General features: G+C 32.2%; 1 protein-coding gene across 4 annotated transcripts in view; it reads right to left on the bottom strand.

Moving 5' to 3' along the window:
* LOC125051406 (diacylglycerol kinase eta) overlaps positions 1 to 16,964 on the bottom strand; it is a 105,479-nt gene that overhangs the window by 81,332 nt on the left and 7,183 nt on the right. For 3 of the 4 annotated variants that reach the window (XM_047651694.1, XM_047651695.1, XM_047651696.1), the window contains exon 2: positions 8,596 to 8,706. In XM_047651694.1, coding sequence (XP_047507650.1) covers positions 8,596 to 8,706 — 111 coding nt within the window. Of the gene's footprint in view, positions 1 to 5,931; positions 6,172 to 8,595; positions 8,707 to 16,964 lie in introns of those variants that run through there. The other variant, XM_047651697.1, reaches the window with a different exon arrangement.

Below are 16,964 nucleotides of genomic sequence, written 5' to 3'. Positions count from 1 at the left end.
TTTTATGCAAATTAATTTATTGAAATCTCAAATGACGAATTATAAATTGAATTGCTTTTTTTGCATTTTATTATCAAAGAAATAAATTAAAACAATTAAATTTATTATTTGTATTAATTTTTGACAATTAAATTCCTAACATATCTTCCGTTTTTCCTCCCTCTAAGTCTCAGAAATTTAAAGTTTTAGATTTGTATAAATATTAACAAGACTTAAAAATTACTTTGGCAAAGAAGTTTCACTTCTGACATGTGTACTTAGTACGAACATTTTTTATTTCCAATATGACTTTATAATTTATTAGTGTATTGAGTAGTTCTGAATTAGTGTTTTTTTGAATATCCTCAAAATTAGCCAAGATCTATTACATTCTCCACAACCTGAATAAACAGCTGCCTAGATATATTAATAATATAAGTCAGAACCGCGTACCGGAAGTTGGGGCTGATTGAAAGTATAGATAAATGGCAAAAGTTAAGTTTCACGCTCACTCGCAGTCATTTATCATAGAAATTTTGACAACCATTATTAAATATATTTTTATAACAGTCTAGATGGTATTGTTATTGCAAAGTTCAAACCTAGTTTTACAATGAGAAATATATATTTCCATAGTAGGTACAGTACAGCCAAATTTTGAATACTTATGCTAATATGCTATTGGAATAGTTGAAGGAAATTGTGCATATACATAAAACAGGATGTATACTTTGATACTATCAAAGTATGGACACAATTCTTCAGTATTTTCTTTAAGTTTCAACTGAGTTTCACCTATTGCCTCGAATGGCAAAACTTAGTCATGGCTGTTTGATGTTTGAACACATAGGCTCAACCAAATGCTTGGTCACGAAAATTATGTAAAAAAAGATATATATATATATATTCCCTTCAAAATTAAGTTCAAAGAAATTATGCTAATCTTTAGGGCACCTCAAAATTGGTGAAAAAGCTCTTTACCAATTTATAATTAACTTTTAATTAAGATTCACTGAATAATTAAAACTTTAGGACCAGAGAAGCCTTAAATTTCGCTCTGTTAGAAAGATGAAAAGTTTCCACAACGCTTTCATATTTCAAATTAGAGAAATGTGTAAAAAACAATTATTTTTGAGTTAACCTTTATTAACTTAGTACAGGCCGAGATCCCTTCCTTATATCTTTGCGCTCACTTTCGGGTTAGTCCTTAGAAATAAGCCCCACCGACAAAGTTACCAATTACAGCGCAGATCATATTGGCTTTTTTCTGTATGTATACAATATATATGTCACCGTAAAATTGTAAACACCGTTAGGTTGTAATCTATCTCGCGAGATTGTGAACTGTCGAAAGATTGTGAACTCAACGTACTGCTTACAATTTAACGTATTATTATTCGGTATATTGTAATCTATCGAAGTGAAAACGTCAAATTACAATCTTAAAATTGTTAACTGTCCGAAGGCTGTCTCTGTTTGGTCGGCTTTATAGTAGACCGTTCTGTGTCCATAGAGTTAGGATTGAAACACGGTTACAATCAATTATTACAATCTAACGGTGTTTACAATTTTACGGTGACATATACAAGCTATTGAGAAGGAGAAATCTATCGCTACGATCATATGCACGCTGAATAAATTAAAAACCTTAGAATTTTGCCTTAAAGTCTTGCTAAATTACGTCAAAAAAGTACGATGTATAAAAACAATAAACTTGCTTTTTACTGCCAGTAGTCACTTGACCACAGACTTGACACGGTTCGTGCTGAGGTCAGGGGTCTTGCTGGTTTACCTCTATTTTTAACACAAGTGTTTGGCCCTTTTTTATAAATAGTCATAATGCACCACACATGTAATGTTTATTCAATAGACTTTATAACATCAAATTGTTGCTTGTCATTTTGATGAAGCAGTCACAACTACCACAATTGCTGAAAAACATGATTTAATTTACGTAATTTTTTACCTTTATAACACTAATTAGATATAAAAGAAAAAAATAAGGAAAACCTTCCAGAGTAATACATTACATAATACATAGACAATGCCCCTACCTCCCTTCGATTCTAATTGAATTTGCCTGTCATTGTTAAGTGTGTGCAATGCGCGTGTAGATCTCTGAGCAAGTTAGTGCGCGCCCGCAGCCAGTAATAGTTGCCATTTCCTAAGGGTAGTGTGGTTAACCGGTACTCGCAGCCCCAACCCCTCTAACACATCTGAATTATAGTACCCGTAAGGGTTTCAAATAGGTACTAAGTAATAGGTAGATCCCTCCTGATCCCTAGCTATCCCTTTTTTTTTATAGAACAGGGGGCAAACGGGCAGGAGGCTCACCTGATGTTAAGTGATACCGCCGTCCATGGACATTCTCAATACCAGGACGCTCGCGAGTGCGTTGCCGGCCTTTTAAGAATTGGTACGCTCTTTTCATGAAGGACCCTAAGTCGAATTGGTTCGGAAATACTTCAGTGGGCAGCTGGTTCCACATAGTGGTGGTGCGCGGCAAAAACTGCCTTGAAAAACGCTCAGTTGTGGAACGGCGGACCTCGAGGTGATACGAAAACCCCTAACTGAGTGTGGTTACTAGCCATACACAGTCTTTATCTATACCTTTATGTCCCTTAAAGTGGTTTTCTTTGCAAGTATGTAATCCAGCAACTACATTACGATTTGGTATAGATTAATGGAGTATGGAAATTTTGGAAACAACCGTTTTTTAAAGGCAAGAAGTTAATTTCTGTTTGGCTTGAATATAACATCTTCCTTTGTGATTTAAAATCAAACAGTGTCGTTATAGAGCACGAACACGCAGATAAAATGTTTGAAAGTGAAAAAGTTTTGTGACTTTAAGCATCTGATCATAGTTAGACAAATTATAGCAAGGCTTAATGTTTTATTCTTGTAAACTGTACACTATACAAAGTTTACTATTTTCAATCAATTGTTATGAGTTTTTAAACGAGATTACTTTGTATGTTTTAAGATGATATCACATTTTTTACAAGCCGTAAATAATAAATAAATATGTTAATTATGTATATAAATTAAACATGAGACAATGGTCTCGTCTCGGAGGCCAAGACAAGTAATGGATTGCAGTGAGTGTGTGAGTGTTCCATTTATAATTGCATTTAAAAATTATTTGTTTAATAAAATAAACTAACTTATAACGTATGTTAAAGTGCATTTTTTTATAATTACTGCATAGACTCTATCATCAGAGATCAAAACCCCTAACTTTTAGACAGCGCACAAAATATTTGAGAAAACTTCAATTTGAATTACATAAATCTATTTAGTGCCTCGTTTTCCCTAGTAACAATAAAACCCCTATCGAGTAGCTGTTCATGGTTCGTTAATATTTTACGTATGATCGAAACAACAAAATATTTTTTCAATAACCGAGAACAAATGGACCGGTTTGATGAATTCAAATTGCTTTTATCGAAATATACGAACCCTAAAATCGTTATTTCATACGCTTTCGCCCCAGGGAAGGTTAGTAACAACATAAAGAGAATGCTTAGTTATTAAAAACATACATCGTAAGAACGGTAATAGTAAATGATTATTATATAATAGTAAAAAGAAAATAATAAATACGCGGCTCCGTTTTGAACGACTTTTTAAATACAATTTGATTAAATTTCTTTTATTTGCATTTTCCTATTTCAAATATGTCAGTCACCTGAACGGAGGTCTGTCAAAGAGACATTATTAAAAACATTTACTTATATTAAATTTTTGATAAATATCATTATTTCATAAATTAACATGAAACAATAAATTGAAATTTAAACTGGACGTCAAGTAAAATAAAACCTCCTACGAAGTCTAGAATCAAGACATTTTAATTTTCTTTCATTATTTTGCTTAACATTTCCCAATATTATATTTTTTAAGGACTGGAATGAATGTAAATATTTCATTATACTTTCTCTTTATGTAGTTATTTATATTAATAATTTCAAAGCTACACACATATTTATTTAAAGTTTCTTTTGTATGTAACAAATTTGATGGTTAATTTTTTTGTTATCTTTAATTAAATTATTGACACACATTTTTGTCATAATAATGACACATTTAAAAGTACTAAATAATATATAAGTATAACAAAATAAAAGTATCTCCTATATGGAAAAGGCAAAAATATTATAATATTCTTATAGAAACAGTTTATTTCGATTTAGATTAATCGAAATAAACTGTTTCTAGTTGTCAAAGAAATACGATCGTACAGGAAATAAGCTTCGAGAGGAGATTGCTCACCACGAGAACATCACTCAACAATTTTTTCTTTTTTATTTCCTCTTTTATTCATATTTAGGTTATTTAGGTATCGTGTCGAATGTCTTTAAATCGGGTATAATCTAAATTAAGTAACAGTCAACGTTTTATCATAATACATTGAGTAGCTTTGAGTTCTTTACTGAAATCCGAAGCAAGAGGATATCAATGTGACGTATTTAATAATATAATAATATAATGCGTGGTACTGTACACCATTAGGTGTAATGGCTTGACCATTAAAGTCTAGTAGGTACTGAGCGGAATACATCAATATTATTTTCGAATTAGCTATAAGCTGGTATTTTTAGGTGAATTCAATGCACACATAACCCTATTAACGTGAATTATTTGAATGAACTTGCCAAGCGTTTGTATTTTAAACCGACAATTAAAACTGAAATTACGTCCAAGCATTGTTTAGTAGGGTTGTGAATTTTATAAAACAAATTATAACTAGAAAGTAGGTCACGGTTTAATAATAAATAATAATAATTGATAACGACATATATATTACATAAGTATGTAAGTAAGTATATATAGTGTATAGTAAGTTACTTTCTTTTCTACTGTTTTTCCGATAGTGGTCAATAATATTTTAAATTATTAACAAAAACAAGTAGATTAAAGTTTTTTTAAGTTTAATTTGTAGCTACGTAATATTATTATTTTGAAAATATACTTTTTAATGACAATCATAAAGAAACTAATAAAAAGGTGAATTTTGTTACTCAAAAATTAGGTATTGATAGAGATTGCAAGAAAAATCATTGTTTGAGACGAGAGAAGATTTTCTGTCGATCTCAATTTTGTGTCTTAAGATTTAAATTTTTGGTAACTGGGATTCTACGAGTTATAGACATCAAACCTTAGTCACACGCTTGGTTTGATCTACCAAACAATTGTTGATTATAAATTATATAATTTCCTATTTAAAACCGTGTAATGGCTTAATGGTAATCACACATGGCATATCGCTGTCCGATCGGCGCCCGGTGAGACATTGTTCGGAATGGTTGGCCTTAAAATGTAAAAATGCCTCTTGCTGTTACGGCATTTTATCAAAAAATATCGTTATTTACCCAAATTGTGTCAACCCTATACCTCGGAAATTCGAGATAACCATGCATGGAGACTCAACGAGATTTACTGCTATTTTTTTGATAAAACTGATGCGTAAATGCCTTAAAAGTTTTTTTATGTAAACGTGAACATGACTGAACGTTTTTATCACTTGAAAGCGAAAGAAAACATAACATGTTTCCTATTTTTAGTACAACACAACAGTGGAATTTTTTGTTGTTAATTAAATGAAATCCTTTATGTGTGTGTTTACTTAGGTTTTGTAAGGCTCTTAGACCCTACATTAACATAATTACTTGGATTAAATGGTGAAACAAACAAACAGTCGCATTTATAACAGAAAAGTTACGGATAAACAGAGAAATCGGATAACAACTAGATTAAAATTCAAACGTAATTTAATCATGAAACTTAAGATCATTATACCTATAAAAAAAACAAAAGACAATTAGATCGTGGAACGATTGGTACACGGATCACTTACTAAGGTCTCATTAGGCTTTTTATAAGCTATAATGACGCCGTCGACACATCTATAATTATACCTCTAAATTAGAAATAAATATAAACAATACTTACCGTATCGAAATCTTGTACGAAACGAGAACAGCTAAATTGTGCAACAGTCAAAATTAAACCAGGTCAAACGGACACTATAACTATTCAGCACTACACATGAAATACAAGCATAGAATTTAGATTAAGGCAAATGTAATTGCAGTAGAAGTGATTAGAAGGAGGTTTTCATTAATGTTTTTCGGTTAAGAATATGGTAGATAGCAGTCGCAAGCCGGCGCGAATCACACGTCTGAACGGTTTGGCGCTTGAAGCGCGACTGAAATGTGTAACCCCGAATAGAGCTCAGAATTCAGGTCCTAGCGGCGTCGAGCTGTCTCAGGTGAGATCCTTGCTGATACGCATAAGAGCCTTAGCTAAGTTGAAGATAAGTCGGATAAATGTTTACCACGGTTTCATATATTTAGGATAAAGATTGTAAGCTGTTCGTTTCCAAGTTCCCAAATCATTTAAAAGAAACAAAATGAAATATTGCTAAGAATACGTTGGGTAAAAAGGATTCTGGAGGTTTCAGAAATGTTTAATGGAATCGGAGTTTTTCGTACTTGTTTTATTAACAATATTTTCTGAATAATTATCCCGGAAAGAATTAAAGTACACAGGACACATTTTCATACACAAATTTAAGTTTGTTAATATACTTAATTTTTTTTCTTTACGAGTAAAGATTCTTTCCTCGTAGCGCTCCGTGCTACGACGTTGCACCAAGATTTGACTTCTACGTAGCAGTACTACGGCATTTGACAGCTAAGCCTTAATACTGACTGACACTAATGTCTTTACTGATTATTTTGAATACATAGATTCTTTATGAAGCCTTTTAAATATAACCTATGTCGCTCTATCACATACAAAATATTTTATTATGTAATAACTAATTAGTATTCATGTCTTTGTATTTGAATATGTTTACGTGTAAAACTTAGCGATAATTATTTGTAGATTCATTATAACCATTTCACTTTTCTTACATTTTGCTTACGGGAAACCTTATTTTGAGCTTATTTTATTCATTATTTTAAAATAAAAGACTGAGTGGTAGTCATGCTAATTGGAATCTTTACGTTTATGATCGATTGTTTCTTTTTACTAGCATTGTTGTTTAGGTAAATATTATCAATATTAATAAAACCGAGACTTCAATACTCCACTCAAAAGATATGTAAACGAGCACAAAGCTCAAGCATTCTAATAATAGACAACTTTATTACCAATGATTTTGATATTTAGTTTTTAATTAAATGTATTTTGTACATGATTAAATAGTATGTACATTAAAAAATAAATGAATCGTTTATTCCGATACTATTCAATATATCCTTTGGACAAAGATATTTTTGGAGCACATTCATATTTTATATCGTGTATTTATTTTTACTAATTTTATTTTAAGATGTTTCCGTTGCTTTCTAATAATTTACATAGTTTTTATGTGACCCAATTCGAGGATTGTATGCTTCCCTACATTATTACGGAATCAGAGATCGAAACTCTATTAATAAAACCAGTAAACTTGGTAAACATCGAAGGTACAACATTAGAATATTCACGAACTTTCCTGTTTGCTTTGTCATTTCGCAACTGAACCTTAATACATTGAGAAATGTTTCTTTGTTTTAGATATGACTTCTGTGACATGTATTACTAGTTTTCATTTGTAAGATATATTACTTTTTATTTATATTAAAATAATATGTGACATGCACGTGAACTAATGCTTGTTTTAGTTTAGCATTTGTACAATTATATAATTAACTAGCTGGCCTGGCGAACATCGTACCGCCTAACGATAAGTCGATTCTTTATTTTTTTTTAATACTTATTCTGCTATTCGGGACACCGGTCTAGCTAGTAAAATAAAAAAAGAAAGTTGATAATACAACAAATACATTATGTCAAAAAATAAAAATTTACCTTCCCGGAACCCCTCCACTAACACTTGAACTTTATGATATGGTATTAAAGTTCAAATTGCCTTTAAATATTATTACGAATATTTTGTATGGGAATATAGAAAAGTGTTGTTTTTAGACTTTTTCACTCAATTTTTTGAATTTTTCTCTCCGTAAGAACCATCCTCGTACTATAAGGAATATTATAAAAAAAGAATCAGACAAATCGGTCAAGCCGTTTTCATGTTATGTCGTGACAACGGAAAATGGGTTTCATTCATTTTTATATATATAGATTATAGCTTCTCGCTTTCCCTATAATTTTGTTTTCTTGTTAGCAACAAACCCATCTGTCACCTTCGTAATCATTTTAGTTATCTGTATGTTGTAATATTAACGATGGAACGAAGCAACGAAGTGCTAATAAATAAAATAAATATATATGTAATAGTATAATTTTAAACCGAAAACATTTTTTATTTGATTTTAAATTTAAACTGATGAATGTACGAGACTTGCGTAAGAAAATATGTAATACAATGTTTTTTAGGTTCGTAGGGATTCGCAAACATCAATGATATAAGCCTATATAATGAACTTCGTATTAAATTTGCTATATTTCAGATGAGACGTTTACTTCACTTTTTTCCACCTCATTGACCTGGAAGAGATCGACAATAAACAGGTATAAAACCTTTAACAGCCCATATACCTTCGTAAGTAAAAATATTCGATATAATTAAAATGTATAAAGCTACATATAGATGTTACTTACCTCTTTATCTTTTGCGTAATAGAGAGTGCGACCGCGCAGCTTGAAGTACCGTCGTTGCCATCGCTGAAAACTACGGGTCTGCTTCATCAGGTAACCCTCTCTGACCACCGGCTGGAAAAAATTAAGATGTTTAAATCTCCTTTGTGAGATTGAATGAGGGAGGAATACTTTTTTACGCAGAAACTAACTGCTTTGTCGTACACCAAATTATACGACAAGCAATGAAAGGACATCTCAAAGGCTTCTGAGCACCGGATGTATCTTCTTTTTTTGTCCAAGCTTCACAGCCGTACAGTTAGAAGCTACTGAATTTATTAAAGTAAAAAATATCGAAATATCAAAGGAATATATCTTTTCTCTCATTACGTATGACAATTAGTATAAACGAATATCATCTACATTAATCTATATATTAACCGTGTTTCAAAGAAGAAAACTTTTATTTTAAAGAGAACAGCGTTATTAAAATACTTTTTTAATGTCGAGGATACGAAAATTTAATTAAATAAAAATCTCTTGATACAAGATCTACCTATCAAATGGCTACGTATTTGTTTTCATAATGGGCTTCGTAAATAAACGTTTTTAATCATGTTTTCTCATCACGACTCTGCCGACTTTGCCGTTTAATCATTAATTTGACACGGGGATGTTCCCAAATTCTTAATTAGCATCAGAATAACAAATTGGTTGGTTCGTTTGCGGTATTATACAAAGGTTAATACATTCTTTAGAAAATAATTTATTTGTACTTAAAGTGAGAAATAATATATGTTAATTTAAGAACGGTACTTGTTGCGTGTTGTTCCCACGAGAATAAGTGCGTGATCCTATTTACAATGCCTTTGTTTCTTATTTACTTTATTATGATTATTAACAACATGGTGTAATGGTTGCAGCACCTTACAAACATTGTGTAAAACAAAAAAACTTGGCGATTAATGAGTGACGGAGAGTTTATTGTCTGTTCTTCTCTTCCGTTCTACGCCCTTGAGAACTGGCTGTAAATGTAAAATTGGAAGCATTTAATATGTATTTTTTTTGATGTTCATAAGTGTACATTGTGGTACCTATATAAATAATGATTTTGACTTTTTTTTGACTCGTATCATGGTCACTAACATTCTATATATCTCATATGTTTTTGTCTCATCATTATAATTGATATCGGGCTACAAATTAACGGGCTTTGTTACATGTGTAGAATATACGAATACAAAGTAGACCTTTTAAATATAACCTATGTCGCTCTATCACATACAAAATATTTTATTATGTAATAACTAATAAGTATTTATGTCTTTGTATTTGAATATGTTTACGTGTAAAACTTAGCGATAATTATAAGTAGATTCATTATAACCATTTCACTTGTCTTACAATTATACTACACATTCTTTGGTTCCCTTAACACTGCCGTCAAATTAAAATATATCCCGAATTTAAGAAACTGATTACTTAATTTAATATTGAAAATATTCAATATAACATTTTGCTAACGGGAAACCTTATATTATTCGTTAACTGGAGGCATTCGTGCACGATGAAAATCATTATTTGGCATTCTGTAATTGTTCAATGTGAAAATATAAATAACGAACCAATTAAATATTTGTTTGACTGTTACTCATAATGTAAATCAAACCATTATTAATTTCCTCTATGGCTGTATGAAATATTTATATGGCTTTATAGCATATAGTTATAATTTATATAATAAATGCTAATTTAGCGGGACACGTTAGCCCCGTCGCAACTCCTTCGGACAAGCAAAAAAGCCTCCTCCAACTTCCATTTTGTTCCCTTTGTAGTAGACTCTTGGACCGTGGGGTTCAAGTGCACAGATTTGATTGTTATGTTTAGGTTATATTATATATACATTATACATATATTAGCAGACCGGCCAAGCGTTGCTGTGGCTAAGATTTTTGTTATATTACATAGTAGTAAACTATTCAAGATAAACGGTAGGAGAACACCAATCCACCATGCTTTTTTGGTGGTTATGCCAATAAATTGTAGCTTATGTGAAACGTTGGTACTTTCAACACAGTGTCATCTGTTAGAATTGTGACTATCAAATAATAAATAAATATTTTGCAATACAATAATATAGCGGGTAGAAATTGAGATGTAAGCTAGCCTATCTTTTAAGTTAGATCAAACTACACACGGTGTGCAAATTTGATTAATATCGGTTCGGTAGTTTAGGAGTACATAGCGGAAAAACAACGTGACACGTAATTTATATATACTAAGATGTAACATTATAGAGGAAATATTTGAAAAATTCTATCATCATTAGAATCTTAAATTATCCTTCATGCATTAGGCTATAGAAAGTATATTATGAAACAATTGTCCAGCTAATCGAGGCCGGAAAAGCTATTTTATAAGCCATTTGAAAGCGTTTCATAAATTTCAAAGAAAGAGTTATTAAGAAAGATTAGAGAAACTTATTTTCAAACAGGTGAAGTTCTGGGCATCAAAATATATGTATAAAAATAATTGTGTCCCCATTTTATTGTACTAAAAATAATATAAAAGTTGTATCTTGTAACGTCATTGTATGCGGTGGTTGGTTTTTCCTACGAAAAGTAGAAAGTACCCCCAAAAACCATTATTTCTATAGAAAGCAATAAAGCTGGAACTGGCCAGCTAGTTACTAGCATTTAATCATTCACCTGCTTAAACACCTACTAGAGAACAATAATAAACTAATTTATTTACTGCCGTCGTTGTATACGTCCCAATAAAACGAAACATAAAGATCAACGACCCAGTCACAGATTACATGCTTAATAGTAATACTAATGTTCATAATGAAGTGACTCAAGCTTTTTTTTAAAAATATTTTCCAATAATTCTCCGACTATGTTGTCGTCGGAGGTATTAATTAACTTACGTAAATGGTACCTATGGTAGCCTATTTATTTTAACAACTTTTTGTATGACCTTTACAGCTAATTCCAGAAAGTTGCCTCTTAACCTAATATTGAATATTATTTCCTTCAAATTTATCTCCATTACTTTTATTCCCATAGCTTGTTCAAAGTTATTTATATCTTCAGCTGTATTGTGTAGGACTAGGACAGGCAGCACTTTGTGACTCAAGCTTGTAAATGTACTCATATTTCTATACATATTAGAAAAATATAATATTTTTAAATATATTTTATACCTTAGTCATACATTAGTACATAGACGTAATTGCTTAATAATCGGGTAAGGGATAATTGTTACGACCCCTTCCCAAGTGGAGAACCGCAATAAATCAGGAAATCCGTTATAATATAAAAATTATCGTAGTAGCGAAAAGCTTTCAGAAAAACTAACGAGAGCTTACATGACGAAGCCATTCCAGATTCTTTTCTTATTCTTTTGAGCTACTGTTAAATCTATATTCTGTGACCTAATATCATGCTCGTTGTACGTGCTGGCCAAGTGCCAACATACGCGGAATATTTGATTTAGCGATTCGCTCCGGTGGGCCTGATAGATGACACAGCCAGTTTAGGGACGATGAATGACCTGAAAAACTCTTACGAAACCCAAATTTGGCGAATCATCTTTCAGCACTCTTTGTCAAGAAGATACATTACAGCTGTAGTTAGTATCGTACTCACTACGACTATACTTTTTGACATTCAACACCTTTTGTCTTCAGTCAACGTGACCACGCACGCTGTAAAGCACACGAAACGTCGGTTAAATCTAAAATTATGAAAAATAATTGTAAATACATAACTTCAATCCGGTAAAAAATTGTTTTATTATTAGTATCGTACTATGTATTAAACTTCTTAACTCGCGAGCAATATAAAATAATACTTTTTAATGTACACTTTTTGATGTTTTCTTCGCCTTTCGTCAGTGCCGCACGGGGAAGTCATATTTGTGTGAGTGGTGATCTGTTTTCTGTACTATCCGGGCTCTAAGCAATTATACAATTGAAATACTACCCAGAAACTCTAAGATAAACTTTAAGATAACTAAGCCACAGATGGGCCGTAAAAATGATGTTTATTATTCATAAGTAATAACTAATTCATGAAATTATCGCACCTGTAAAGAGCTTTATAAAACCTTTATTTCAGGGTGTAACAAAAAGACTCAAAATCCTTGTCTCAGGTGAGCCACGGTTAAACCAATTAGCTGAGTGTCGCGTCCCATTTCGTGAAGTGCGGAACAAACTCGGGTGACCCACTTCTAAATTGCGACGCAACATTGCGATCCCGAATTTTAATGTCATGCAATGTATTTTTTTTGAAGATTACGGTGTTGATTTTTGCCATTATAGGTAGGTAATATTCGGGATATAACCAGTTCTACTCTCGGTTGTAACAATTACCTATTCAATTATAATCAACCTGGACAAAGTATGTAGTTTTGTTTCGTTTCTTTGAGTTATTTTTATATCGTATATAATAATATTAAATTTCTCATGTAAATAAAAAAAAATTGTGATGAGAAAATAAAGTTCTTTAAACATTATTTTTATTTCCGAACCAATTAGACTTAGGGTTCTTCAAGAAAAAGCGTACCAATTCTTATAAGGCCGGCAACGCACTTGCCAACCTTCTGGCAATGTGTCTATGGGCACATCACTTAACATCAGATGAGCTTCCAGCCCGTTTGCCTCCTATTACATAAAAAATAGGAAATTGTAATATTTCCGTATTTTTAAAAAAATCATTGTGTATAGATTTCACCTCATATATGTATAGGTTAAACCTATATTATAGCTGTTCTGATATAGTTAATCTTTGATAGAATCTCTTTGTACGGTACTGTAATATAATCAAACGATTCTTTAGTAACATTTTTCTGTAACACATTTTTTTGGTAGTTAAATTTGTAAGCTAGAAAGGACGAAGTTTACCTCTCACTTTTCACCTAAGTACTATTAATAGACAGCCCTTACAATATATACAAATAAATATAGGCCAAACACTAACAAAACAAAACAATCTTAATTTGTTGCTTAATTGGTTCACCTTCAGAAACTTTCAAAGCATTTCACAAGTTCGCTTGCGAAAATTTCTCGATAATTATAAGAAGGAATCCGTAAATATCTTATATTTAATAAATATTATTTCTTATATTACTTATAAATTTTTCCTATCAAAGGGACTATAGAATGATCTTTATTCTTTGAGGTATTATCCTTTCCCTCTAATTTAAAATGAATGTGGCCCATACTCATACTCCTACACCGCCATCTCGCGAGCCGCTTATGGCACCACGCACCGCGCAAGATCCATTATAAAAGTATAAGGCAGTTGAATATATTAATTTAATATTAAATTGAATATATAGTAGAATAGGAACAGCTTAGAATGAAGTCGCCACAAAGCGGCTGCGAGTCTGTAATTAAGTAGAAAAATTAATCGCTTTTTTGCAAAGAAAGTGGTACATTCTGATTGATTAACAATAAAAAAACGCACAATCAGCCATATATAAGCATGCATATGTCATATTAATTATCATAATGTCATAATAATAAGAACAGTTAAGTTATTTTTGTTGACAAAGCGTTCGAACTTATTATTTGTTACGTTTCCTTTATATAACCATACGTGCGTCAACTTGAGAACAAAAGCAAAATCCTGAAGCAGCACTATTGCCTATAGAACGTCACTCATTCATGCCCACTCAGCTATCACGTATGAATGAATAGAAGAATGAATGATCTGGGAACGAGATTGACAGCTGACAGTCACCGGACATCCGAGCGCGGCAGTAAATTGAAGCGGGTTTCAGAACGGATCGGTTAAATATTCGTGTGATATTGTTTGAAGTAAATTTAGCGTTTGAAATCTATTCAAAACTGTTTACTTATTTTTAAAATTAGTAATGTTTTATTGTTAAGAAAAGCCTAATTATGGATAGATAGATATCAAAGACTAATAGCTAAATGTGGGCTTATTGTGTGGAAATTAGCGCTGCGCCTTATTAAGTTCTTATGTCATTTTCACACCTGTATACTCGTATTCTTTCTATAACATATTTTTATTGTGTGACGTTTGTTCGAAAAAAATTCGCTCTATACCTACTAAAGTGTATTTACATTTACTTCTATCAAAATGATTCTTAAATTAATCGATATTGCCCTACAAATTAAAAAATGTTTCACCGTAACGAAATACTCGACGAGGAAAACTGATAAAAGTGAAATACCAATTAATATCCAATTTTCATAGGCTAATTGGTTGATGCCATCGCTCGTGACTCATTTCAGGTGCAACAATTAGCTAGATTGATATCACGTTTGGAATTTTTTATATAGAACAGAGGGGCAAACAGGCAAGAGGCTCACCTTATGGTAAATTATACCGCCGCCCATGGACACTCTCAATGCCATAGGGCTCGCGAGTGCGTTGCCGGCCTTTTTTACGAAAACAAATTTAACCAAGTTAAAAGCAAAATTATGATCACAACAGCAACTTTTAACCGCGTTTGGCGTTCTAACTTAATAACGGTCAATAATAAATAATCCCTACAGCCCTACGAGTATATGGCTCTTGCGTAGATTGCGTCCGTTTCTTTAATCATTTTTATTTCATAGACTAGTAAATAGCTTTCTGCCTGACATATGTCGTATTTCTGTATTAGAGACATGTAAGAGTGAGTGTTAGATGCGCTCAGACAGAAAGTTCATTGGTGCACAGCCGGGGATCGAAGATATCAGGGATGAGAGTAGCACGCTGAAGCCACTAGGCGAACATTGCTTGATTACGGCCACAATCTTAAAATATGTTGTATATTGGACATAGACTATAATTATAATACACCTTTTAAAGTACAGCCCTGCGATTCTGTAACTCACTTCACGAACTCACACAGCGGTTTTCGCATCGGCGGTCGCTCTCAAATCAGTCGTGAAGCAGTCATTTTATGATTTGGCATTCTGAAAAGGTGGGAGCTTGTAGTTTATTGTTTATCAGAATGCCAAATCATAAAATGAATGCTTCACGACTGATTTGAGAGCGACCGCCGATGCGAAAACCGCTGTGTGAGTTCGTGAAGTGAGTTACAGAATCGCAGGGCAGTTATTGTCCTAATATACGTCCTTTTATAAGAGAAATTAGTGCAAAATTATCAATTCTGATTCTTGCGGGGTAATATTTAGGGGCAATGGATTCTCTATTTGCTCATATCATAGCTACATGTTTCTTTTGGTGCGATCGCAGAAATCTAAAATAAAACAATTACAAAAATGTGTACTTCACCTAATATTATATCTCCTCCTAACTACTTTTATGTGCATTTGTCGCGGTCCTAAACAAGACCGCTATGGTTACATTCATATAAACCACGGTTTTCTAATGTAACATATTGTGATTATATTATATTACTAGCTGACCTGGCTAACTTCGTTCCGCCCTACAACCTTATAATATCGTTGTTACTTTAATTTAACTTATTTTACGATTTCATGTTATGTTAAGTATTATATTAATACAACTTTTTTGCAAATACAGAAATGTTTTATTGCTTGCCATTGCGAAAGAAGAATGGCAGTTTTACACATTAGGCATCTTCTCTCTAGCGTCAATATGGCGATACTGCATGTTAAGCACTTTCTGATATCCAACATCTTTTGATCAGGATCAAAGCATGGTTATGCATCTCCTCATTCACCTCAAGATCGGAATTTCTTGAACTGACACGAATTCGACGTAAAATGATGCGTAGTTTTGTCAACAGATGGCACCATATGGTTTTTGCATTCGTAAAATTAATTAATTAATTTATCGTTATTCGATAACTTATCCGATATTTTATTGCTTATTCTGCTATTCAGGACGGAAACAAATCCAACAAATCAAAAACCATGGCAATCGGTCCAGCCGTTCTCGAGTTATAAGTGTTGTAACAAACACAACTTTCTTTTATATATATAGATTTTGAAAAATAAAGAAATTTAAAAACAAAAATATGCGAAGGTCCGTCTGCTACACTTTCATGCCTAAATCACAAAACCAATGTTGACATTGGGATAGAATTGATCTTGGGAAAGGACAGACGTTTACTTATCGCAAATAAAAGGGATGGATAGATTGTATGGAAGTTTATAATCGCCAAGATAAATGGTATCCTAAAAAAATAACTTGCTAACACTATTCAGAAATCATCATAATGAATTTGTTCCAAAAAAATTGAGAGTGTTACGAAACCATTCGAACTTTTCAATATTTTGCAGTCATCATTCACAGCAATCACTCACCCTTAAAATGGCAGTCTTTTCATCTTCTAAAGAATAAAACATTTTCTTAGAACCCAACTGTATAATGGAAGAGAAATACAAAACTGAGACAAATGAATGAAATCTGTTCGCGTTATCTGAACTCAGATGTTTTGATAAG

Source organism: Pieris napi, chromosome 7, assembly GCF_905475465.1.
Source record: "Pieris napi chromosome 7, ilPieNapi1.2, whole genome shotgun sequence".
Lineage (NCBI taxonomy): Eukaryota > Metazoa > Arthropoda > Insecta > Lepidoptera > Pieridae > Pieris > Pieris napi.
The sequence above is the reverse complement of the archived record's forward strand: the minus strand, read 5'-3'. Positions and strand labels throughout refer to the sequence as shown.